We start from the raw sequence: 27,363 nt of genomic DNA on the forward strand, positions 1-27,363 counted from the left end.
AGATAGAGACAGGCAGAGTCTGTCTTGCAGATCATAGCAAGATAAAGACATTCGATGTGTGGAAATCGTGGAGAACTCTGGCTGCGGAAGTTTTTCGCACGGAAAGTTTTCTTTCAAACGGGATTTCGAGAAGGAAAGTTTGCAAACGATCACGGAACGTTCTCCCAAAAATAAAAGTTTCAGCTTGTAAGGCGGCCGCCCGGCGGCGCTTCCTCCTCAACGCGTTCTCGATTTAATTTTAGCACTTACGACTCAGTCCACTCGCGAGTTCCATCGAGGCAAAATCGACCACGCGTACACGCAAAATCTACGTCGCGACATATGGCTTGATGTTTCCGGGTGACAATTAGAGGAGAACAGATTACAACAAAAAGAGGTCTATTTACTCTGAAAGTGTATCGTTATCTCAAGTGCTTGTTTGATATTTTTTTATAGCTTAGGTAAATAGTGATCGTAGTTATTTAAATTAAGTGCTCTGTAGGATATACATTTTGTAATTTTAAGGTCGAAACATGGGTGAACGCAATGGCGGTTATTAAGTTTTTTTACTTCCTTCATCAAGAATTTATCGTCTGCCGGTATAACTTTACGTAAAAAATTATTATAAACGTTTAACGACGCAATTTACGTGGATCAACACGATTCCCCGCCTCGTCCCATTACTCAAGCAACGCCGAAAGGCTGTGGTTGGGTACAGCGTGGTCCAAGAATATCCACATTGCTCGAGGCACGCAAGGGCAGCCAAAAGTTCAACATCCTCGACGAAAGCAACGTTTGCTTTCTCTTAAGCACCTCTAATCATTCTACAAACATCAAACGTGAAATCCCTAGTATATTTTCTTATCATAAATTCATCCTAAATTCTAAACTCTTAAAAATCAATTTAAAAATCGAAGAATAGTTCAGATTCATCTGCTGACTATATTTCTCTAATGGCACGCTAGTACCACGATATTTCATCAGAGGAAAACTTTCATACACATCAAGTTCAAATATTAGGGAAACACGTCACGAGGGTCTGAAAGCTAGTGGTTCAATTAAGAAATAAAATAAGGAAAACTAAAATGACAAAGAAAGAGGATGAAAAGAAGAAAGAAGGGTCGCGTTACTCAGTCGACAATCAACCACGATGCAAATTACGGGTATTCATAATTTAACGCGCGCGCGCGCTATCCGCCGCTTTTAAGTGGGCGTTAAAGCTGCCCTCGGTTTTATTTCACGCCGCGTAATCCGGTTTGCTGCGTGCACGTGCCGCGTTTTTTCTCGTAAATTTCACCAAATGATTTTCGCACCGTGGAAATCATTCGCGCTGTTTCGACAGCTTTGTGAGTCCGATGAATGGGATAAATTGAAACCTTTTCCAAGCTGCGCTTCCACTCCTTCCCCTGCGTCACTGTTCTTCCTCACTTTCCTGTAATTAATTTTTTGCATTAATTGTTGCTAATAGAAGCAACGTTCTGTTTCGAGGATAAAAATGTACAGCTCAGTCCGTAGAATTAGTAACAACCTCCAATTGCATTTAAGACGTCTCTTTCATAGTTTTAAATAACCTTTCATATACCCGTGGAATAACTGTGAACCTTTTGCGTGTTACTGAATGCACGCCGGTGTTGCGATGAATTTGTTAAGCGATACGGTTATGAATGATACGCGTTTACTGATTAGAGGTCGAATAAATATTTATATTACCGATTCGTAGAACGCAATTGAATACGTGCCGCGTAAAGATTTGTGCCTGTAAACATTTCACAGGTCGATATAACTGAGAAGTGCATAACGTGTTCAAAAAGGAATCTTGTACGGATTGTAGCAGGGTAACATTAATATAATAGCGAATACAGCTTTATTTCTGCATTTCACTATTCCGCTTATTATTTGAATCCACAAATGCTACAATTTCTGTTCGAGCAAGTATCGTTCCAAAAGGACTTTTAGTTTAAAACGACAGCGTAGTAAGTTATCCGTAGAAGAAGATTTTTGAAAGAAACTGCAGGGAATTGCGAGTTCTGGCGCGAACGTGTGCAAAGTTTACCAACAGCAGAATCGTTCTATTTGAAGCGAAAATAGAGCGCTCTCCAACTCTCTCTTTCTCTCTTATCACGTACGTGCGTTCACCCTTGTTCGACCCAAGAATATCCCACTGGAGGACAGTGTGGAGCGAACCTTTTCTTGCCTTATAATCGCCGTCAGACAGTGCGACGTAGCCGACGAAACCGACACCGCGTCTGTTTCATAGCCTGTCAAATATATTTGAAGTTGTAGCGGCCCAAAGGGAAAGTCGTCACGAGCTATAAAACCGAAGAGTTCTAGTTCTATTTTACCTCGTCTCTTCAGGATATTCATCGTGCGAGTACAATGGTGTAGAATTTTAAGCCAAGAAATCTTCATATCGAGTAAAAGTTCTGTACATGATCCGTGCCTTACACTGTATCGAAGGTGTTGTAATTTAACTCCAACACCAAAATATTTTGCTCGATTAAGTGAACCGTAATTAATTCTGTGTTATTAAAAACAATTTCGTTGGAAGCGCAGATTTTAAATATTAGTGAAAATATGAAATAACGATCAAGAGCGATCAACGTACATATACAACGTACATATCAAAGCGCAGCTGATTTCGCATCCTTTCGAAAGCAACGTGAATATTCGAGTCCTAGAGAAGTCGACAACCAACCGGGAGTCTCCCCTCGCATCCGGTGCAAGAGCGGAAGTAGCTGAAACGTTGAAAAATTATTTTTACTCCGAGAACCAGTTCCGAGCTGCGTGACTCGGTCGAAAGGCAGCCGAGCTCGAAGGTGGACCGGCGAAAATTCATTGCTACGGTTTCCGGCTGTCCACCGATCGAACAAATGTCGAGAATGTTGCGACTGGAGCTGTTGGGACTCGTGTTGCTGGCCTGTACTCAGATCCTCACGGAACATCGCAGTTTTTACGACACTATACCGCAATACGGCTACTCTAGACTTCCTGATCTTCCGGAACGGACGAGAGAGGTGCGCGTTAAGCAGGGCCGCTTACGTGGAATCGTGGTGCAGCCGAGGACCACCTACGATCTGCAGCCCGTCGATGTTTTTCGGGGTGAGATTTATAGCTGAAAATAATTTTCGTGCATATAAATACACCGTAGGTTATACAATGTACTCAGTAAATTAATTTCGTTTAAAGACATAAATTAAACATATGTCATGTTCCAGTTAACGATATTTATTGCCAAACAACAGCAATAATTAACTATATTTCCTCTATGCATGTTGGAAACAAGGATGAAAAATGCTGGTGTATTACACGGCATGCTAATAACACATATCGCGTAACGCTGTAATAGTATTGATCATCGCAAAATCTAAAATAACACATAATTCTCGCTCACCTGTTTCTAATTAATACCGAAATTTCTCCATAAATCACGGGAACTTAAAAATTCGGAAAAATGAACTAAGGGAGGTAGCTCGCATGCGGCAAAGGCTCAATCTCGATTGTTGGAATCCGTATACAATCATCGTTTAACGTAGCATATAGAAAATCTCAAAGTTTCGAGGCCAATCGTGTGACGGATCGAAGCCTGCCAGACGACGGGTAACGATAACACAGAGACCGACGCGATTTCAGTTTCCGGCTGCTGATACGGCGAACTTTAGCCAGAGGGTGAAAGTTTGTTCACAGCTGCATCAGCTCCTCATTTCTCTCTCTTTCTCTTTCTCTCTCTCTCTCTCTCTCCCTCTCTCTCTCTTTCTCTCCCTCTGTCTTTCCCTCTGTCTTTCCCTCTCTCTTTCTCTCTCGTTCTCTCTCTCTCTTTCTCTTTAGCTCTCTGCAATATTAGTTGCGATGTATTCGCGCTGCGAGGATCCCAATACCTCAAAGGTTTCAAAACGAGAAGCGCGCAGGCTATTCCGGGAATAAGCGCTTCTCGTCTATGGTTCTTGGTCTCGTGCACGCGTGCACATTAGCTGGCAAAGCGGAATCGAGCGAGGTTTGTACCTTCTTGAGTTCCCCGAGATCCTCTGACATTCCTTGGCATCGGCTACTCGATTCTTGAGCGTTCCCGCGTGTGCAAACGGTTCCGTTTGAGCATGGAATGGCACTGAGGGAGTGTAGGATAAATTAAGGACAGGTTACAGTCTCCAGAGTCTTCAAATTGGGATGGGGAATGTCAAATAAGTAGTAGAGGAAGCGCATTTCAGTTCTTTAGAATCTATTAACAAAACGAGGTTTGTATGCCTTCTGAGACTACGATAAATTTAGACATAGTGAAATGTGTCTGAAACGTTCGAAACGGAGTTGTCGAACGACATTATCTTTATGTAAACAGTATCGTGTTAGCACAAAGGAATGCGCGAATGCATATGGACTAGGTAAATGCAAATGTGGACTAATTCGGTATGAATAAAAATACCTGCGAAAAGTATTTTAATTACTTTTAGTTTCAAACAAATTTTATTCCGATTGTTAGGTTAAACGCAAAAAATCTTCAATCGTTGTGATCACAGGTTTTAAATCCGAGATGTTTGCAATCAGACTTTTCGATTTGTACTTGCTCAGTTGAGCGATTTAATATTTTATGCGGTAAAGCCAGTGGCCTGGCAATCCAATTTACACGGAAATAGGGTAAAATGGATCAGCCGTGATCCTTACTGCCAGGCTGGAGCGTGTTAACATCGACCGCCGGACGAACGGGATCAATTTAATCGATCTACTACTCACGGCGTAATAAAACTTTACGCTGATTATCGCGTCGCGATGATCCGTCCTAGAGATCAACTATTACATTATTCCTTCGTCTAACAATAAGAATTCCCACGTATGTTTCGACGTACTATTTCGTACTCCCTAAGTAAAACTTTCTAATTTAAACTTCTCAGTTTGGGTTTTGGGATCTGAACTTTTTCATTTAAGTTTTCGAATTTTTTATTCAAATTGATCTTCGACGAATAATTTATATCTAACTCGATCCGAAACGAAAGAACTTCAACTCCTCAAATATGTAAAACTCGATACTAGTCGCTCGAAACAAGTTACGCTTCTTAAACTAATCATAAACAACTTAATGTTTCAGGAGTGCCATATGCAGAACCACCAGTCGAGTCCTTGAGGTTTTCTCCTCCAAGATCGCCGGAACCGTGGCGTGGTTCAAGACAATTTCAAGACTTTGCACCTGTGTGCCCTCAAACGCTGCCAAACCTGCGAGACGAGGTGAAACCGGTTAGATACGAGTACCTAAAGAAGCTACTGCCGCACCTAACGAACCAAAGCGAGGACTGCCTTTACCTTAACATCTACACACCCCATCAACCCGAAGGTAAGTGAATTGAAATGAATTATTTTATTTATTTACAACGATAATAAAGGAGTCAACAAAATTTCTTCACTCTCTACGATTAATCAAGTATTACGACGTCAGTTTTGCGGATCAGCTTAGGATTTACGACGTCGAATAGTATATTTTTCGCTTTACCGCGGTTTATGATCCTCGGTTATGGCTGTTAGACGACGCTGAAGGAAGATTCGTGACCGATAATACCGTGAACTGCATGGATATCTACAGTGTAAAAAAGGGAGAAATTTCGTGACGGTAAACAGTGATCCGAGCCGCTTTATTCTTGACGCTTTGCCAAGAAAATAAGAGGGGCGGAGTGTTCTGTATAGAGAAAGTCTTTACCTAAAAGACAATTAGAGAACAGGGTACTTTTAGCCGCGTTTCATCTACTTTCGGGCTACCCTAATTTCGAGTCCATGTTTAACTCTGTCCGCGGCGAGATTCCGAATCTACTCACATCCTGTTTTCTTTAATCGCGTCTAATTTACCTCTGGCAATTAACCTCACCGAACAGTAAATTTGCGAAAAACGCCCGATATCTCGTACTGAGATAAAGGAACCGTTACGATTTTATCATCTTCCAGCAACTTTTGAGGGAAAAGTAATAAAATCACATATCTTTTCACTGATTCCTCAAAATTGGGTTTCGAAGCAGCTTTTACTGCGTTGTAAAAGTAATCCAGCACGGCCATAAATATGCTTTGGCATATTTGAAATACCATATCAACCTTCGTTATCGAATATTTCCGAAATTTCTAGATATTCAAAGTTCATCGAAGCTCGAATTCTTCCAATTTATACGTCTTTTTTTTAATAAAAATGGTTATGGATCTTAATTGCGGTGGATACACGTTTTTCGGTTTATTAAAAAAAAAAAAAAGCCGCTACCGTACAACGTTTTCACTGGACTGACCATAGTTTCCGGTATTGTCCAGTGGACTGGTTACACGAAACACGCGCATTCAGACGATACCTTTTGTCGACAATTTTGTCGCATTCAGAGGCGCAGCAGATGCATCAAATGGATGCGTTGTTTTCGCCGGAACGAATCGAACGCACGCGGAACATCGGAATATTTTGCAAAATTGCCCTGTCTCTATTATACATTATATACGTACCTACTATCGAATGTAACAACCGTTCTTTTAGAATCGATCGTAAACTGTCTTCTTTCGATAAAATAAGAAGTAACATTCAATTTTCTACGAGCTGGAATTCCGTTACAAGTGCGATATTAAAATTTACGATAAAGGAAGTAGCTGCCAGTCGTTCCGCTTTGAACTTCATATTGGATTTCCTGTTTTCTTAAAGTTGAATGTCCTTTGCCGTAGTATCATGGATACGCGCCAGAGGACACATTGTTGGTGCAACATACCGAAAAGCTTTGCGCGAGAAGAATCCCGATTTGATTGTTAGCGAAGATAAAGGCAGAATATATTTGCAGAATCAAGAAAAAAGAGCAGGAGGAAAATTTCCTTAGAGAAGTACAATGATAACATTTCTTTTTTCCATTTTCTTCCATGACGTGAATTTTTACGAATCTATTCCTAATTTTCTGTTGCTGAAAATAAAGGCCATAAAGCACGGGTTTAGCGCGGGATTAATGGTCAAACGAAAATGGAGTCCTTGATACAGAGAACGTATAACGATGAATACGTTTAATCGCGATCGATGAATGAATCCAAAACGAAAAGTAATCATAAGAAACGACTGACGTGTAATTGCGTAGAACACGTTGATGCCCGTTCGGCGAATTCATCCGTTCCCCGTACTTAGCCTGTTCGAAAAGCTAATTAAAAGTAATCTCTCGCGTTTACGACGAGCCGTTAATTAAGGGGAGAAAAACGCGGAGTACGGCACCGATTATTCCCTCGGGGATTACTAGAGATACTCTCCCTCTTGTTCCTCCTCAGCGTCACTGCGGTGTTTCAGACCCTTTCTCTCTAAATTCAGTCTGTTCGTTTCATAGATAAGCTTAAAAATGAAGTAAGGCAAGGTGTGTTTTGCGTCGACGTGCAAATATTATTGTCCGTTTGCACTGAACTTCTCCCCCTGATGAGAGTCGAATGAAGATAATGTGGTTATCGTGGGATTATATTGGTGAATTTAAGTATCTTCCCTCTTTTTAAAAATTCTCCAATCTTCTCCACGTTGAGAATGTCAAGGAAGATTACGTGGAAGATTGTGGAGGATCTATGCAAATAGATGGGGAAGATACATCTTCCTGATTGGCTGGAAATAAATTAACCTGTGGAATAATGAACGAATTGAAAGGGAAGTTGTTTGAAGTCTGCGGCTAAGTAATTTTCAACCAGAGCCAAACATGTTTATCAACCGTTCCGGAAGAAAGGTTCGTTCGTTGGGATGCTGGAGTTTCGTAATAAGGGATCATAAATTATACCCGTTATCTGTCGCAGCCAGGGGCTAATGAACGTGGGATCGGACTTCTCGTGATTTTAAAGAGCCCCGAATTTGACTTGGAAATCATCCTCCTCCATATTTGTTTCCACCTGGATCGTGAAACACGATCATAGTTTGCGAAAGAAATGCTCCAACATTTCGGTAATTTCGCGAGTACAATTACATTTTCTAGTATTCGATAATACTTGAGAAATATTCCATTGAAAATCATTTCCAATTTCAATTTCTCTCTTGCCGTATCTCGATGGTTTCGCGAAGGAAGTAAAACAACGAAGAAGTTGCGGATCCGTTCGAGAAAATACGAAAAGGCCGATGAAAGATGCGCCGCCGTTGCAAATAAATTGGAACCGTCCGGCCATGGGTTAGAGGGGCTGTTCTCGGGAAGATATATACGCCCTCTTAAATACTGGAACCGTCGCTGGAGTGGGAAGGATGGTAGAGAAAGCCGCTCTGAAAGAGCGGACTCGCGTCTCGACGATAGGCACCCCACGGCCCTTGAAAATATCGGGAAATTCATTAATGCCCGATCCGCGGGGTTCGGTCAAATAAATTTTAGCCTGGTGGATGAAATTTACAACGACACGCGGCACCTTTAAAATGAAGACCGACACCAGTGTTGGTAGCCTGCTGCTACTGCTATTCCACGATTTTCTCGTGCTACCAACATGTTACAGTCTCTATTCTGGCTTTCATACACCAGATGATTCATCTAGAAGCGTGTATAGTGTACAAGGGTAGCGCTTTTTCAATCAAACGTCTCTTTCAAAAAAGTCTCTACTCGTATCACTTGACGCTTATATATATCCTACTTCCTTCCTAGGGTGATTAACCTTGTTGTTAAGGTCCATGATGCTACCCATAGGAAAAAGGGACGATAATATGTCATAGGTTTTCCTTCGAATGTCCGACCTTTCAAAAGATTGAAAGAAAGGATCGTTAGATGCGGATGGTACGATAGAAATTTTTAGTAGAATTTCTGGAAATTCTCGTCGCAATGAAATTTCGTGCAGAAAGCTTGAAAAAAGAAACCGGGGACGTGACCAATAAAAGCCGTAGGATCGAAAAATAAATGTCTAACCAAATTTTCCTACTACATCAGGACCTGGTAGCATTTCAGAAACTAAACGAACCACGCGAATCACGTTTGGCCACACAGCTTGTATAGCCGATACGTCTCCCTTTTTTTCTCCATCCTCTATTTCACTTCATCGATATAATGACTCGCGACCATTTCGAGGCAGCATGTTCGTATGACGCTGGCAGCAGGTTTTTCCACGTGAATTTCGTACACCATTCTCGTCACTCTTTCCCACTGCTCACGTTTTCGCTTTAACCAGCAACGAAAGACACTAATTTTTACGAGTAACTTCGTTCCGACCGGCGAATAACGCGGACTTCATCCGCAAGCCACGTATTCGCCCTCCACCCTCGCCGGAAACAGTGTTCGGAGTTTCCTTTGAATATGGAAACGCATTATCCGCCGCCAAACGCTGCCACGTAGAGATCACGCTGTTGGAATAGCAAAAATCTCGTTCGATCCGATATCACGTCAACGGGAATTAGTGGCCGTGGCTGTCTTTCTTTCTACGTTTGTTTGTCGAGCGATGGAATTCGTGCGTTTTGTCAAATATCTTTCCTCTGAAGCTCATTATTTCCTCTTCTGTGCCTTCTTACGATTACATCTGAACTCCATCGCCGTTTATAGAAACTCATCACTTTTTAGTGACCTTTAAGGATGATAAAACTGTGCTTCGTAGGTGAGAGCACGTATTGTGCACTCGATGCACTATGGTTTCGATCATAACCGTTCGATTTTCAACATACTACGTCACGAAGCTTTTAGAATGGACATCGTAGCGGAAATATCCTCGGATAAAGAAGCACAGTTCTCCATTCCTTGCTGATACGATTTCGTTCCTTAACACCTCACGAAAAAGAGGCCGAGGCTGACCGTAGGAGTTTCGAAGAATAGTGTCAGGTGCGCGGCCGGAAACACGTCGATCCGGTCGATTCCCTTCACGTTTACGGATTTCCGACAAATTCAATTTCTTCGTTGGCCTTAATCCTTGCCGCTCGCTGATCCCCTTTGTCCGGCGTCGGAGTATCGGAGTCCCGTAATCTCGTAATCGGAGTCGGGGACTTTAAGGCGTCGCCAATGCTCTGACAAATTTCGTTTCCTTGCTACTCCACATGTACTTTGATCCTTTTATACGCTTGGAAATCGTGCCTATTGCCTTTTCCATAGATTAACCGTGCCCTAAGAATCTCATTTCCTTTTTACTATATTAACACGCGAATCTGAATGCTGAAAAAGTCGATTCTTCATTGGTACCTTTCTTAGGTTGTCAGTTATACAGTAGTCCAAAGCAAATGTATAAGTCTACCATAAGTATTAATCAGAGCACCTAGGACGATCGTTTGTCCGCGGATGTATCGGAGTTTTGAGGTCGAGGATGATCCGAGAGGGAAACGTGTGCTCGAGTAGCACTCGGCTGTCTCGAAGCTTTTGTGCAGCTTCGTTCCCGCGAGCTTCTAGCACACAAAAAAAAGTTCAATTTCTTTTGTACGGCGCTTAATCCGACACCAAAAGAACTTGCTGAAACGCGCACTCTTTCTATCTTCTTCTTCTCCGAGACTTCGCCTCCTTTCTTTTTTTCTTGTATTTTCGGTTATTACTTACGGTGTACTAAAACTAGCATTTCTTTGACTAACCTGTTTGCCAGGATTTTCATCATCCATAAATGCTAATCCTTGTTATTTAAGAAATGTCTATCTTCTTGTTTAACGGTGAAACCGTGTTCAGTCAATAGCTAAAGAAATTTGAAGATATTTCAAAGTGTCGATGAATTATCGGATTACTTCCATCCCTCTTTCATACGAGTTAACCTGTGATAAAATGTCAGTTTCGCCCCATACTTCGCGACTAATTGACCATCCATATGAAATCAGTAACATTTACTGATTAATGTAGGTTGCTTCGAAAAAGGGATGCCACCTCGCGACGCGTCGTTACGAATGAAATTTCACGTCTGTCTTGCCGCCGTCGATACTAACTAATTAATAGTAAATCAGTCTGTGTGGATAATGGATGGCGTTTTACCAGGTTGCGTCGGTGCGCGTTCTCGTATCGCGAATAACATGGTGTGCTCCATGTCGGGCCGATAACGTCGTTATCAGTGCATATGGGTTTCAGGGCCCACGTGCGTTTGTCATATCTGCAGTCGCGACGTCGACGCGGGGTTGGGGGTTTGGAAGAGGGTCGAACGACAGAAGAGGAGAATAGTGGCCGTTCAAGCATCTACCAACCCCTATTTTCCAGCCACCTCCGTTTATTCCCTATGCACGGGGATTTCCAACGTGATTTTCAGTGTGCAACGAAACGTCAATATTAAATTTACAAGGGACCAGAGAGATCTTTCATGGTGTTGCATGTCCATCACGCTGAAAACGTTTCGAACGAGTCGTTCGTTCTGTTTGACAAAATCGCGAGCCTGAAAGAGGAAATCTCGTGGAAATTCAAAGCTTCCGTTTGCCATCGTTCAAATGGCAAGATAAGTTTCTACATGCGAACTAGCCACAGTCTGACTGTATTTTCCGTCCGATTAAATTAATTCGAATTCTCCGATTTCAGATATTCTTTCCGATACCACGCTTTCGTTACTCTTCCTTTGTAGTACGTTAACGCGCCTGCCTTCTTCGTAGAAACTAAGTAAATCAAACGTTTTATCAGCGTAAGTTCTTTTAGGAATCGCCCTGAACGTATTTAGATAGGCGAGACAACGGAATAAAACCGATGGAAAAGTATGTTTGTCGAACAGTTTTATTTCGTGCTGTGGCAATACGTCGTAACATACCTATCCAATGTGCTTGAAAATTTTCGCAATGTCTTTCAACGATTCGTCTCAAGAAGAGATAGAGCAGATCCTGTTCAAATAGATCAAAAACCTGAGGCTCCTCAAGCGGGAATTGAAAATCCACAGTAGGACAGACGTTCATATATCACGCCGATCCGGACAAAATGAAACTTGCCGCGGTAGATAAAGCGCTCGACCAATAATATTCGCATGCTTCTATAATGCACTCGTTCATCATCTTTGAGCATAAATAAATTCACGTAGTATTTTATTTTATTGGGAATAGAGAAGCCACACGCTGTATCAAAAGATACCTGTGAATAATAAATAAATAATTCGCTACATGTGTACGTATTATTTATAAATCGTTTGTGTAGGCATACGATTATAAACGTTCCACGATAAAATAAAAGTTAGAACGTTAAAGGAAAAAATGCTATCGATTTCAAGAACAAACGAAACTCGATTATATCGTCATCGTTTGCCAAGTTGATCAAGAACGGCCTCGTTCCACTTGCCGATATGCTGCGTTCACAGTAACACGATGTCAGAGAATAAAGAAAGAATTACACAGGGAGCAATGTTCACGAAGAATTTCAGATCGCCATGAAGTTGGTCCCGTTAGTGGCGTTATGGGATCGGGCCGGAAATTGGCTTTGTTAAGCGAGGAAGCCGTGCGTCTCGTCGCGTCGTCGAGCGTCGCGAGATGCCTGCACGCGTCCCTTAAAAGTCTAATGGTTCGTGCCGTGAAAGTTGTTTTCGTTACGACGTCCTTCCTTGTTACAACATGCTCTTTCACCCACGACGCGAGTAACGCGCGCGTATTTACAGGCGGCCATTTTTGGCGCGCATACGTGTCGTGAATTTCGACGCTTCGAGGAAAAAGCTGTTATCTTCAGGCTTCGTGTTGTCTGTACGATACTATGGGAGCCGAACATCGTGGGACAGATAGAGCCAGGAAAGTGAACATATTTTAAAAACTCTCTGACGTGGAAGTTCGCACGAAGGGATGGATCGAAATTCGAGAAACTCTCGAATTCAGGGACTCTACATTTCGTCGAGCTCGATAAAAAGCTGTGGAGAAGCTTAAAAACGATCGATTATTACGATAGGATAGCTAGACCAATAGTCGGTAACGATGCGCAGAAAAAACGAATGAGCTTTCAGCCGCTATATATAAAATTTGTCTAATGGTTCGAAGAGCAGGGCCGATCTCCCTTCCTTCTTCCGCTCTTTCTTTGCTCTATTTCCAGCACGATACCTCTGCTCTCTCGCCCGGTGGCTGACCTTTCTTTCCTTTCCCCCTTTTTCTCTTCCTTTGTACCACCACCTCCGCACTCCGCCTCTCGTGCAACGAACCTCTACGCCCCTCCGTTTCTTCGCCACTGACGCCTTCTTCCTTTCCCGGCGAGTGCGCCGGAGAGTTTGAAAGAACTTAAAATAAACGACGCGCTCCAGCCGCGTTTCTCTCGCTGGCTGACAATACTCTACCCGCCCTTCTCCATCTCTTGTCATTGTTGCTTCTTGCGAGCCGAAACTTTTGTCCTCGACCACGCGTTTCTGTAATTTCGATGTCGTCCACCCTGTGGATAGACTACAGAATTTTTCTATTTCTTCGAATAACTTTCTCTCAAGCGTTGAAATATAAAGCCGAGTTACTTTCGCTGCTATACGCGCATCCAGATACTCGCGTAGGGCTTGATTAAAAATTGTTGTAAAAGTCAAGCATGTGGATAATTTTTATGTCGAATAGACGAAACAACGTAACTTTGGCTGGAAGAATCAGGTTTCTTTAAAACGCTCGTTAACTAAATTGCACGTTAGCCGGTGCAGCTCATTAACCGGTAATAGTAATTTCCCAGAGTACCGTCGAGAGTTCCCGTCGCGGGCGTCTTGGAGGATGGAACACACGACGAACCCGACGACATCCACGGGCCAGCCGGTGAAACCAAACGCCCGCCGGGATTCGCGGCTATTTGCATTCCCTATCTCTGTAGTTAATCGTTACTCGGTAAACAAGCGTGTCCATGCTCTGGCTGGCGCAGTCCATCGAGATTAACGCGCACTATATACAGTGGCCGGTTTTCACCTATCCTGCCTCGTCGTGTAATCAGTTACATCATTATGCATGGTGCATGTATCCAAATTGTTTTCCATACTATCATGGTGCCTCTTGCCAAGGGATATCACGATATCAGCTTCGTTTCATTGTCTTTGATCCTTGGTAATGGGTTCGCGAATCATCAACGAAACACCGTATATTTCGCTCATGAATAAACAGGTAATTCGTCGTTTTGAGGCGATTGGAGTCACAGTTTCAATGGATTCACAAAAGCGATAGATATACACAGTTGGGATTCTCCATTGTCGGTGTTGCGACGTGAAACATTTAATTAAACCGTTCGAAACTGAACCCGTTCTCCTTTGGCTAGTACGTTTTCTTATTGTTGTTCTTTCCATTTTCATTCGAATCGACATGGAGTCAGCAACCTAGTTTTTCAAGGTCGCGACGGATCGTGCACCACGGTGCAGCGTGAGGCGCATTAATCAAAAGTGTTTCACGTTGATTAAAATCCCGGTGGTTTTCGTAGATTGAATTGTAGCGCCGAGATCTTAGGTGTGTACGCGATTCATTTGCGTTCATATTAAAAACATGCATCGTCATTGCGAAATCACGAGACGTAGAATTATTAAACAGTCGATTAAATGCATCGGGCTGGTAATGTATCACGGTATCCAGTGGTATTCGCGAACGTGAGCCACGTAATTACCTCAAATGGTTTTCCCAATGGAACGCGTAATTACGTTAAAGAATCGCAGACCAGCTGGAAAATTAAAAGTTGTGTTAACCTCGGCCGCGTAGGCTGTCGAACGGCCATTCACGATGATTTATTCAAGTTCGACTTAACAAACTGTGCCGCCTAAGGACAGGACGCATTGTTAACGCTCGTACTTGTGAAAATCACGTCCGAGTAATTGGTGAGCTTTGCATGATAAACGATGTACCGATTGTAAAAATCCCTTCTCGAAGGAACAACCTCCTAGTAAAGTACAAAAATGACGTTATTTTAAACTAAACTACGCAGATTATGCGGTGTAGACCGGTGTAGACGGTGTTTACGAACTATGAGAATTCTATGGGAAGAGGTTCCATGAAACGTTATTAGGAAAAGCTTGAATTTTTTAACGTGTTCTCTTCTGGATGCGAGAAAGCAAATCATAGGGTAATTTACAGCTTGGAAAGAGGAAAGGTTAATCAACGATAGATATAAAATTAGTCTGAAAGATAAGGTTTATGTGATAAATCCAAGCAGTCGAAGCAAGAGCTTACGCAAATAGAATTCTCGTATTCGACTTATCAATCTCTCACATCGTTCTCCGTTTCAATCGTAGATCTGATAATCTTAAGTATCTTTCAATGCCACGATTTTATTGTAACAAATCACCACGACGCGACGCGACGAAGGAGCAACGGAAATTTTGTTCGTTCCGGGTTCTCCACTTAATATGGAGGAACAGCGCTGGAGCGTGCAACTGCTGCTCACAGCCTATCTAAGGGCTAACAGACGCCGTGATGGCGAACAGTAACATATCGGTCGTGCATGCCACGGATTTCGGTTCATCATTATGGAAGTCTCGAAGCGTGGTCGCGTCGAAGAAACCTCGCTCCGATAACGCTGCCCACTATGAATATCCGTTCATTCGGTTGGCCGTGTTTACCCGCGGTTATACTGCCGTTGAGGATCGCGTAAGTAATTGGGACGTGAGCATCCTGTTAATTTTGCCCTACGTGTCCCGTCAAGGATTAATTTTCGCATTAAACGCCAGATTATCCTTTTTTTCCTTTTGATTGATCTTTCGTCGACGTTACTTCCTCGAAAGCTCTCACTCGAGAAATTCCTTTGAATTTTTATCTTTTCCGGAAACGACAGACTTCAGACGACGATGATATCTGTCCGATAAGGAATTGGACGAGTTGTATGTGAAACGATCGTCTGTAGAAATCAATGGATTCGCGATGACGGTTATTCGCGCTGAAACAATCGCAAGGCAATGGGAATAGTTTTTAAGAGGATTCGAGGAACGTTTAGCGTGTCGTCGATTGCCTCGGGGACCGTTGGCCATCTATTGATTCCTTCAAGACTCGAACTGATTCGGCCGTTTCAACGTTTGCTTACCGTTCTATCTTGATCGGAAATCGGACAAGCAATTGCACATGATGGACACGTTCATAATGGAATCAGTCGCGGTTCCTGTTAGATAAATTCTGTACGTTCGATCGAGCCTGCCGTCGACATTTTCGCGCAAATATCAATCTCTATACAATTCTAATTAGGTAATTAACTTATTTGTTTCAGCGGTCCATCCTTTAACTGCTTGAGAATCGTTTGACTATACGATATGAGATACCGATAACGAATTTTCTAGAAAATTTCCTGGAATATTGAAAAAATATTAATTAAATTATAATAGCAATTATCGTACATATAATATAAATTATACTGAATATTAAAATATCAATATTAAAGATATCGTGTAAATTAAAAGCATTGATATCAAAAATACTGAGTAAATTAAAAACATTGATATCAAAAATACTGAGTAAATTAAAAATATTAATTTTACAAATATTGATAAAATGAATTCTGTGAATTATCGTCAGTTCGATTACCACCAATCACCCGCGCGAAGCGTTTAAACTATTTAATTTCTACCACTCTTCGATTTCCATAAATATTTGAGAAATTCAGACCATCGAACCATCTCGAACGAGTCATGATGTTTGCCTTTTTAAATAGACGCGAAGTCTTCTTCACCTTTTCTAAATTAAATGCCATTTCAGATCCACAAATATACATGAGATCACGTATCCCAGATGATCTCGTCGTCTCATTCTCAATGTTAGAATCGGAAGCAGACAACGTCTACCGCGAAATTCGTTTCCTCGATAAGAATCACTCTTGCCCGCAACATCCATAAGACAATTCGTCGGTGGCAGAAGGTATCGTCCTCTGAAGGATCCCTTATCGTTTACAAATCGCAGCAATTCAACGAAGATTGGTTGTAAGGCGGTGTTTCGCGAAGCGATCGAGTCGTTTCGGAGTCCGCTGTAAATTCATGAGGTATCTATTCGGGACGAACGACGTAGCTTTCCATGCGAACGCTACCGGAAACGGCGGTATGAATCGCATCATTGTCGACGGAGGATCGATAAATCGGCGTGGCTTCGAAACGTAAATCGTTTGTCGAGGTAAATGACACGAGGAGTAACCTCGTTCGCGTCTGAAAATCTTTGAATCGTTTCTTTTTTTCACGATCATCGTTCGTTTCGTTGATCATAGTAACTGTCCATTATATTTACAGAAATAGGAGCTCAAGTTCTCAACTCTCTTCGTATTATGTATCTGTTTGGCCACTTTTTTATTGTACACAAATTAAATTTCGTAACAAATTGTTCGTTTGTCAGTTTTGGAAGACTCGTTTTATGAATTACTGCAGATACAAATACTCAAGAACCTCGACTAAAGGAGAGGATCATGTGGAGAAAAAATTTCGACTGGTTACAATTACAATAATAATGCAGCACGTCGAGCAGCAAACCATTAAAAAGTCTGTGTCTGGTTTCTCATTAGGTCTTGAAACTCGGAAAAAATTTCCACCGTAGTTTGCTGAAACAATCTCTCAGACGGGAGATTCAATTTCCTGGCGAAAAAACAGAAGCTGTGAATTTCACGAGAAAGTTAACCCCTTCGAAAGTAGAGAGAACATTATTTCGACGGTATTTTCAGTTACATTTAGATAGATTAGCGTTCTTAGATTTTACGCTCCTCTTTTCTTTGATTCGTGATATCGCTGCAAGTTCACGAGCATCTGAAATTACTTGCCTAATGCAGATTTGCGTAACAAGAAAGTTATTTGAAACCCTGGAGCTAAATCGTCATTTATTCTTGCTCAGACTTGCGCAACAAAGTGGCGACTTAACTTTGATTCATTGCTTGCTGCCTGATTAAATTCTAATTCGAAGAACGAGAGTCTGCTTCTCCACAGTAATTTTGTTGAGAGAACGTTTGTTTCGTAAAATTTGCGTAGTACAATTCTGAACGACGAGGGGATAGCCAGAACAAAAACGAAATCAATGTCTTCGTTAAGTTTCCGCCAGACTTATCGACATATTCATCGAACACATCAATTCTGAAACGACATTGTCGAATTTTCACGAAGAGTGGCAATTTAACTAGTGTATCCCCCGTAGCGCGTATACGTGGCAAGCGATACACGTAGGTAGTCCAGTCGGAAACCGACGTAACCCCTGTCCAATAAAACGTTTGCACGCGAACACAACAAATTCGAACGAGGAAGCCTCTGTTGGCTGAAATTCCGCGCGGCAGCATCGAAATGTAAGTGAAGAGAAATCCGGTTGGAAGGGAGTTGGGAAAAGTGATGAGAGCAGAGGAGAAAAAACAAGGAATGTTAATCGATGCCCAGTTGACGGTTACGGGAAGCCATTAGCCACGCGTTTTCGCTGGCCGTCATCCACCTCTGGTCTCCACGTTTCTCTTTTACCTTCAGTTTCTCTGGTAGGAAAATCGTAATGTACGACGACGAAACGGAAGTTTTCAATCTCGCTAATAGATGTCTCGAAACTTCTACTTCGGATCAAGGGACTTCGCAACTTCTTGCCGGTCGTTTCGGAGGATCGAAGGATCTGGGGGATGATTCATGAACGAAAGAACTCCGATACCTCCGTTTACAATTTCAAAGTAAAACACTGATTTGATCTGCGATTTAAATAAACCGCATTAACGCTTAACTCGACCATAAAGGTAAAGTTATTTGTTTAAATCAATAAATAAATTCTTCTAGAGCGTGACATCATACGTTGTATTAAACGCAAAGCGTAACATAAGAATGTCGTTTACGAAGGATCGTGCCATCGCTTGAAGTAGTTCTAACGATTAAGCGCTACGATGGAAAATTATGGGAACACTAGAAATTGATCCAAAACGAGGACGGACACTCGTCAGTTCGCGCAGATAGCCGCCCAGTAGCAAAACGCCGCGGGTGTAAACCCCCATTAAGCATTTCCAGGCTGTAACTGCGCCCCAGTCTGACTTCTTACTTTCTAATGAATATAAATATCTATCCCCTTTCTTTCCTCGTCCTTCTTTCCCTCTCTCTTTCTTTGACCGCGTTTCTCTCCATTCGTACCACCTTCTGGCCCACTATTTCCCTTCTATTTCACTTCCGCTTGCTTTCCCGGTAACCTTACTTCTGGCCTGGCCCCCCCATATAATTGTTTCCGAGCGAACTCGCAGACTTCCAGATAAAGTTCCTATTATTTTACTAACAGCGCGCCCTCTCTTTGTCCCTCTTTCGGAAGTCTGCTCTCTCCACGTGCTCTGGTTCACTCCGTTTCTCGTTTCTTCTCTTCGTCGTACGCCAACTCTTGGCTGCTCCGTCTCGCCTTCCATAGCCTGAACCAGTTTCTGGGTACACGTCTCCCTCAGCCGCTCGTTCACTCGTTCGCTCGATAAAATCTTACAGAAGTTTCAGGGGCATTTGTTTAACCCCTTTCGCGGGACATATTCCTGCTCGATGATATTTGTACGCAAGATAACAAAAGAGATCGAAAGGTTGCTCGCTTAATGACCAACTAACCGAGGCCTGGCGTTGTTCGCCACGGGTTCGAACAATGCAAGAATCTGCGGCTTGCAGCTTGTAATCGCGGCAATACCGCTTTGAACGGTACGCGCAATCGCGCTCCTTTTCTCTTTGAATTTATTCGCAGAAATTACGAGCGATTCGTGTATTCGTGATACTGGTAAATGTAACGACGTAGCTCTCGGAAGTTGGAAGTGTTCATTACTAATTTCTTGAAATTTATTAATGTTCAATTTATTCGAGTTAAAAATTCCCCGTTTAATTCATATTGTCATTTTTGTTTATCATGAAAACGGAGTATTTTTGCCGGCCGATATTGATCGCCGACGCTCCAATATTAAAAGAATTACGAGCGAACGTTATATCCCGAAAGAGAGTCGCACACATTATCCGAAACAGCGTCCAATTTTATTAAAACCATTCGTTACTCCAATCCGGCTAACGACTTCAAATTTTGCACTTTCATAACAAGCGGAACATTACCAAGAAGGAATTCATCGATTATCATCGATATCAGTGAAATTTACGACACGGATTAATAGCGAGTCGCGGAGATCAAGGGAAGGGTTCTATCCCAGGGAAAATTACCGTAACATATCTCGTCGGTTCACATTTTGAACAATCCGCAACGTTGCTATCGAATCCGCGTTGCGACTTCCCGTTGAACAATACATCGATTGGTACAGTAACATTTGTGCAATTTCTGCCCAATAGTTATCAGGCAGATAGTGTAAACGGTAATTTTCCACATTAGCCGTAGAATCTGTTTTAATCGATAAAATTAATTTCGTATTGCTACAACATCACGATTTCTGTTTTGGACAGGATCATTGTATCGCGGTCGTCGAGTCAATTGCAATGAAATTTCTTTCCTCGCGTTTCTCCTTCCTTCGTTACTCCGACACATTTCTTGAACAAAAATTTTGGAAAGTGACAGTAAAGATGTTTAAAACTACGGTGTAATATATGTTGAGGTTATCGCTTTATTTAAACATTTCTAATCGAAAAGAAATATTTAAATAGAATATTCTGCGAACGAAAAATTTGATTTCTAGTCCAACATTTATCTCAACCTGTGTAATTGAATTTACTTTGCAAGCAACATTTTTGCTATCGCATTTGCAATATTGCAAGAGAACTCGAGATGAAGACGGCCACGAAAATGAATTATTCGCGTGCAAGGCTGCTTTATATTGCTCCTTATTCGGAAAACGCGAACAATTCGAAGCACACAGCTTTTTTGGCCGTACATCAAGCACAGATAAGGGCTGACCACTTATTGCCGGGAAATATATGGCGACCCATTAAGAAGCCAGGTGGTGCCCCCGCGATGATTTACCGTGCAGCACGCTGAAAAATACAACGTTCGAACTGATCGCACGCGTTCCACGCATTTCACGTGAAATTTCTTTCTTATCATTCTATGCGACTCAAGGGAGTATACCTTTCGCAAACAGAGCGCGGTATCTGGTAACACGAAGAGATTCGAATATGATGAAAAAAAAAAAAAATAGATGCAATTCACAAGAATTCTGTACAATATGATTTTCAGGATTGTACGATTTAATGATTATCTGTTATTTTACATTTCATCTTATATCAAAGATAATAACAGGGGACAATGTAATTCAGTGATACAAAAAATATTTTTTTCGTGAAACTCTTCGACGTTAAATGTATTTTTGTTTCCGTAAATTTTATATAATTCACAGCGCGTAATGTACGGAACTGTTATCAACAAACCCGCGCGATATTTGTCAGTGAGATTTTCTATCTCTCGCAGTGTGTATCATGTTTAATGACGAACGAAACTATTGCGGCAGACAGTGGAACCAGCCGCTACTGGTCAGTCGCTCCGAGCCTCTTTCTATCCAACAATTCGATTTATCGTGATTAACGACTCCCTTCGATCTCCCGGATCTATCTACCCGAATATTTATTGCGCCTGGGATCGTGGCTACAATTAATCGATCGTTTGTAATAGATAATTAATTATCCCACGGGGTAATACGTGACTTTTTCTGGCTACCCTTTCATAAACCTACTGTACACGCTGGTCCCTGGATAATTGGTTCTCTCTGGAGAACGATGTAATTTCCCTATGAAAGGGATATGAAGGGGCAGAGAAAAAGTAAGCGATAAGACGAGCTGCGAAAGAGTAAATTGCGAAAAACAACGAAATAAGAAGGATTACGTTAGAAATCGATTGCCAAGCAGCAAGAAAGGGGGACCAGGTGCGCTGACGGAAGGATTTCCGAGTAAAATATAGAAAGAGAAGGAAAAAGGACGCGCACGAAGATGCACGATGGCAGACATGTACCAATGAAAAATTTCCATAGCAAAGACTAGCAAGAAGGTGGCAACGAAAGGAAGGAAAAACCTTCAGTTTTATGTAGCAAGGATGTCTTAAGCGTACATGGGAAAAATTGCAATTCCCCAAAACTGCAAGAAACGAGGTGAGCGCAAATAGTTTATGACTGGTTTAAAACGCGATCGATGGATTGTACGAGTTTCGTTGGTTTATCACCGAAGAGTTTTTACTATTATCTCTGCGATCGTATTGTTCACAGCCCGATGCTGTGTTCTTCGACACCAAGAAACAAAGCAATTGTTGTACCAATATCGGAGTTACGTCGGCTTCCATAAACACGGGAGACGGTTACAGGATGGCGCTCGTATCCTTGCTTCCTATTTTATTCGCGTTATATGGATCCCCTACAGTTTTTAGTAATTTTTGTGTTTCTCGTGGAAACTTTTACAGGCTTAATCAAATTTTTTATTTCTTCTTGTATACTGTGGTTACAGTCATTCCTATCGTGAAACAGAGAACAACATTGCCCTGCAGGACTTCCTTGAACGCTTCTTCCGTTCCCTAATTTTATCCAAGGAATAAACACTCTGAGTTGCGATCTCCTTCAGGGCTCCGTTTATTTTTTTATTTAAGACGTTAGGGATTAAGAAAATGAAACTTTAGAACGATGCTTCCGTGTCAAATAAAAGACACCTGAATGATGCTACTTTCCACGGTATTTGCATTCGCCATTGCAGTCTCTACATTTTTAGAAATATACCATGCCTTTTAAAATATTCTCGAATTTCGCAGAAATAAATAGATTGCGAATATAAGCAAACAACGTGAAAATGTAAACAATCGAAGGAAATGTAAATAAAAATGGCAGACGTACTTTAGGATCATCGTATACTATTGTACACACGCACATCCATCGGATTACCTTTTTTACGCGTATTTTCGCGTATCAACACCGGCTTTGCCTGCATAGGATCGTGAAGGATTAATAGCGGTCGCTGATATTCAATCGCCGATATTGCTGAAACGTTTTCACGGTTGATACCGAATTTCTAAACGGCGCAGCTGGTCACATCCCGTTACTTGGCCAGCTGGCAGAAATGCCTTGTGCGGAAGGACATAGGATGGATTCAGCGGATCGTGCAACGCGCGTCGAATTCTCGTTGCACACTGGTCGAGCTTAATTATTGCGCAGCGAAACTTGCGGCTCGCTTCCACCTGGAAACGCTAATTTATAACGGAGCACGCTGCACGTCTCGCCCAGTAAACTTCCGATTGCTTTGAGAATTTCCATCGAGCGAAGATTCACGAAACGTCCATGATACGAAGCTCGCACAAAGACATTACTATATCTGAAAACACAAACGAAGTTACAAATTCTACAAATTCAATTTATACCGTACTTATGTGACTGGGATTCTAATGCATAAAACAGAGACACAACTTCCATCGTCGACTATCTATTTCTTCTTCGCTTTAACATAATTCGTTTCTAATTTTTTTTTTTTTTTTATTACAATTTCCTTGAACTTCACGCGGAATTCGTCTACACAGAATACCGAATATTATAAATATTAAGAAAGAGCGAGAAAATGCGTTAATCTCGAAACGGATCCTCGGCGCGTTCCCGCAAACGTAGACCGCAGGAACTGCGCAAAGAGCGTTGAAATCGTAGCGAGGTTGGTAAAGAAATCGGCGGAGAAATTCAAACGCTCGCAGCAACGACTAATTGCCGCACTTGCGGTAGGCTTTACGTCGCGTAATGCGGCCCCGTAACTTCTCTCCATGCGACACTCCATGGCACAAGCATGGTATTTGCGCGAGGCTATGCTGTCGGTGAAATGAGCGCCGTGTTCACACTCGCGCGCGCATTCAGGGGCACTACGTACTCAGCAGCTTGCAGCAAACAGCTAAAGTCCCCGCAGTTTCAAGTGGTGTCGTTCTTCAATGGCGTCGATGATGCTGACGGGTGTCGTTGAAAATTCGAGCCGTCTTCCTCTCTACGTGCTTCGAACAATGGCCAGCTTAATGAATCCTTAATTATTCCATCGACGTGGAAACTCGTCTGAAGATGTTTATCGACTCTGCCACGGCTCGATAGTTTAATATTGTGCTTGCTAAATTTGCTTTACCGAGACATTGCGTGGATAAGACTATTCCTACCAAAGAGTCGGCTTACAGAGACGTTTAAGTTAGATAGAGATTAGGTGTCTGTATAGCTATGTAAATTTGAAAGCTTCGAGTGATAAAGTACGAGTAAATTTGTCGCATTCGTCATCTTTCCTATGTTACCATATTCATAAGCGACAGCCTAGAACAAGTTCCGCGCTGCAACGAATGTTCCTTATAGAAAATTGCGGTGGTGAATAACCGTAGGTTTGAGACTGTTACAGCGAGACGTAATTTAGTATACAAAGACCTGTACTTATCTCGTAACTTCGGCTATACAGTCGCTGCAATGCGAGTGTTCCTCCCTCGCATGCTGAATTACGGTTTCGTGAATACCACTCGTTAAATTATTAATATGCGCTCTTGAATTATTTCGTTGGTAATTATTTATTCTAAATTACCAGTAAGAGGTGGCATTTCGACGTAGAAGTCGATTGTGAAACAAATGTCATTAACGAACTCAAAATATCTTCGATATATCCATCTTGTTCTTTCGCAAAGTTCTACCTGAGACGGAATAATCCTCGAAAATATCCTCTTCTGTGAAAAGAATCATTAACAGCCGTCTGCTCTGTCACGGAACAAACGGAGAACGGGGATCATTAGAAGAGCGACACGTTAGGCGAAACGCTCGACAAATATTCGCGGTCCGTTCGTCGACTTCCTTCTGAGTTTTGAAGAGCGAGTCTGAGTACGGGTCAATCCTCGATTCCAGATCTCTGTACAAAGATAACGAAGAGTAATCAAGAGTAGCGGGACAAGTGGGCGTACGCGTCTCCCCAACGGTGATACCCATTCCTTGAAAGGTATTTCCATTCGTCGAGTAGCTGCTTTCCATTTAATTATTCCCTCTTAGCCCGATATCTCGTCGTTCGTTGAATCCGTCTGTAAATTAAGTTACCCGTTACGCCCTAGAAAGGAGCTTTAAGAACGAAAAGAAATGAAAGGGGAGGACGGAACAGCGGAAGTTATTCAAACGATACGCTTAATTCGCGTCGAAACAAAAGAAATCTCTGTGTTTGAAATATTTTTTGTTCTTATTAACGACGTATTGTCGCGGGACGCATGCATTAGTTGACGTAATTCGATTCAGACGATATCGATGCTTGAAGCAGGATTACGTTCGTCCGTTGAAGAAAAAGGAACATTTAGCGTAATTGGTGATTAGAGGAAAAAGAAGAATTGAAATAAGCTGGATGAGGCTCGGAAATAGGAAGAAAAGGAAGATAATACGGAATATTTAGTAATTTAATTCTACGATTCTGTAATTAAGATCGTAAGAAATTTTCTGAGAAATTTTCGAAGTTCCTGAAAGATCTCGAAGTTCTTCGTCCTTCCACAGAAAAGCAGTGTTCTGATATAAATCATCAGTCTTTGTCCGAAAAAAATGACGATGTTCCGGCGAAAGTAACAACCGGAATTAGCAGCCCGACGTCGCGGGGACTATCTACGATCTCAAGACAAACGGAAACACGAGACGTTCGTTCAGGAGCGTGTTATTAAAAGTTTACGACTTGTCGTTTCACGGGTTATTTCGTATCATAACTCACGACCCGGCCGAAGCTGGTTCGCACGGCACAAAAGCGAGTCGGTTAGCCCCGTGAGCGAACCACGCCGTTTCTTATTTCATCGTGAATATTTTCGAGCATTGTGCCATTCCGGGAAAATATCACGGGAATAAATCGGTCACATCTATCGAAACGTTGTCGAGCGAAATTACCGGAAATATTGGATCGTACATTCCTGTTTAGAACTTACAAGACAAACATCACTGGCCGATCGACCCTTTTTCGACTAAAATCTCGTTACCGACCGATTATCGGTTCGTAATTTCCCGCGAATAAATACCGACTTGAAATCTCTGAAATTTATTTGGCTTATCCTGTTCCCACGACACTACGAAGTACTTCCTTCCGAAGGGATAGTTGTACATTTTCCAGGAACCACATAAAAATCATATAGAACGATACGAGGGTTGCTGATATTTCAGCCTATCTTGGCGAACTCACATACTGAAACGGAAATTCAACTACTTCATGCTTTAACACAGGAAATAGTTCCATGAAAACCACCCAGCGTTTCTCTCCGCATCCATCCAATGTTACTTCTTACTTCAGACATTGCGAAACATCGAATTTCCACGGCGCAGTGGAATGTGCCTACCTCGCTTCAGGCCAGATCGATTCGAAAGGCGGCAAATAAATGAATTCGCGTGTTCGTCGTTTGAATGGGAAGCTTTGGGCTCGCGAGCATCGAGGTCGGCTGCTTATTGGATCGATGATAATTTTCGAGGCATTCAATCTGTTCCCTTTGCTGGAGAAACAGTTTTCTTTTCTTCGCGGTGTAACGGGTCGAATAACGGCTCGAATGATAGCGTCAACTCTTCGTGACGTCAATCGTTTTCCACATGGCCTAGCTGGGTAAAATACGCGCGCAGCTTCGCTGGCTTTTCTTCACTCAGACAGACTTCGGGTAATATCCGCGAACCGTTTATAAGTAACGTGTTATTTCGGATACGAAGTCTCGCCTATGTATATGTTCCGCATAAACGTTTATCTATGCGATTAACACATAAGACATATGTATAAAATGGTGAATTGTGTACATTGAGTCTTTAGTTAATTTTAGGAGATGAACGCCTGGCTTTTTACGTTTTCACGCTCTGCTAAAATAGCGTTACTCAAGCTCGTTATCGTCGCGTGTATGTATATTATGAAACGGTTGTCTTTAGGTCAACTTTGCGGTTAATTAAGTATTATTATTTTTATTTGAAAAGTATTCCGTAATATCGTTCAAATTCGTGTTTCTCAAGGGATGTTGTATCATGCGAAATGCTCACAACACGATTGTAAAATAAAATACAAGACCGTACCATTAAATATTTCTCCTCGTTTCCTTCGTTACGGATCCAATTCCCTGTTCCACCGCGGTACCGTAAAAATCAGAGCAACAGGAATGCAAATCGCGATAGAGAATAAAACGCGTAGAAAACCTCACACGCCAAGATTCGTACATTTGGGAAGCGTTGCTCTGAATCCGAATTCGCCCAAAGCCGCTGCAACGTATCGAAATTCTGGCTGCAGAAAATAGAAGAGAAAAAACGAAGAAACTCGAGAAAGAAGTTCGGAGGCCGCAGATTTTACAATCCTCCCGTATTCTTTAAGACCCTGTCGCAAAATGAAAAAATGGGTCGCCACCCCTTTATCCACCGCCTCGCCTTCCTGGGTTTGGCTGACGTCATCGTTTCTTGTATATTCGACGCTGATACCAGGTAGCGTGTTACTGACATTTCCACGCCAACAACTTCAATCTCGTTACAATTATGCACGTGCGATATTGAGAGAATCGAAAATATGATTCGTGGATGACAATAATTATTTTCAAATTATCGATCACCGAGATTCATGTTGTGCCATCCCTAAAATCTATGTCTCCTTTCTTTTTCTCTGTTCTCGTTTAACAACGAGAGAACAAATTCGGTTTTCATATCGTGTAACGAAAAACGAAGGGCGACGTTACTAGAAATGGAAAACTCGCTATCTGAAACTTTTGTACTAGACCACCCAGGAGGGATGATGGGACTTTGAAATTTTACGAAGTAGCACGCTTTTACTTCGACGAGACATCGCCCTCCA

The 27,363-nt window shown here is 42.1% G+C and overlaps 2 protein-coding genes across 8 annotated transcripts in view; one reads left to right on the plus strand and one right to left on the minus strand.

Moving 5' to 3' along the window:
- Nucleotides 1–273: 273 nt before the first annotated feature.
- The window catches only part of LOC122570966, a 55,689-nt gene continuing 28,599 nt past the window's right edge, over nt 274–27,363 (plus strand). For 2 of the 7 annotated variants that reach the window (XM_043734035.1, XM_043734042.1), the window contains exons 1-3: nt 274–440; nt 2,257–3,078; nt 5,054–5,296. In XM_043734035.1, the coding sequence (XP_043589970.1) occupies nt 2,850–3,078; nt 5,054–5,296 (472 nt within the window). In that variant the 5' untranslated portion in view covers nt 274–440; nt 2,257–2,849. The other 5 variants (XM_043734036.1, XM_043734037.1, XM_043734039.1 and 2 more) reach the window with 5 other exon arrangements.
- Nucleotides 24,558–27,363, minus strand: part of LOC122570975 — a 307,523-nt gene continuing 304,717 nt past the window's right edge. The window contains exon 3 of the mRNA XM_043734062.1: nt 24,558–24,613. Coding sequence (XP_043589997.1) covers nt 24,571–24,613 — 43 coding nt within the window. The 3' untranslated portion in view covers nt 24,558–24,570. The remainder of the gene's footprint in view (nt 24,614–27,363) is intronic.

This window comes from Bombus pyrosoma, linkage group LG9, assembly GCF_014825855.1.
Source record: "Bombus pyrosoma isolate SC7728 linkage group LG9, ASM1482585v1, whole genome shotgun sequence".
NCBI lineage: Eukaryota > Metazoa > Arthropoda > Insecta > Hymenoptera > Apidae > Bombus > Bombus pyrosoma.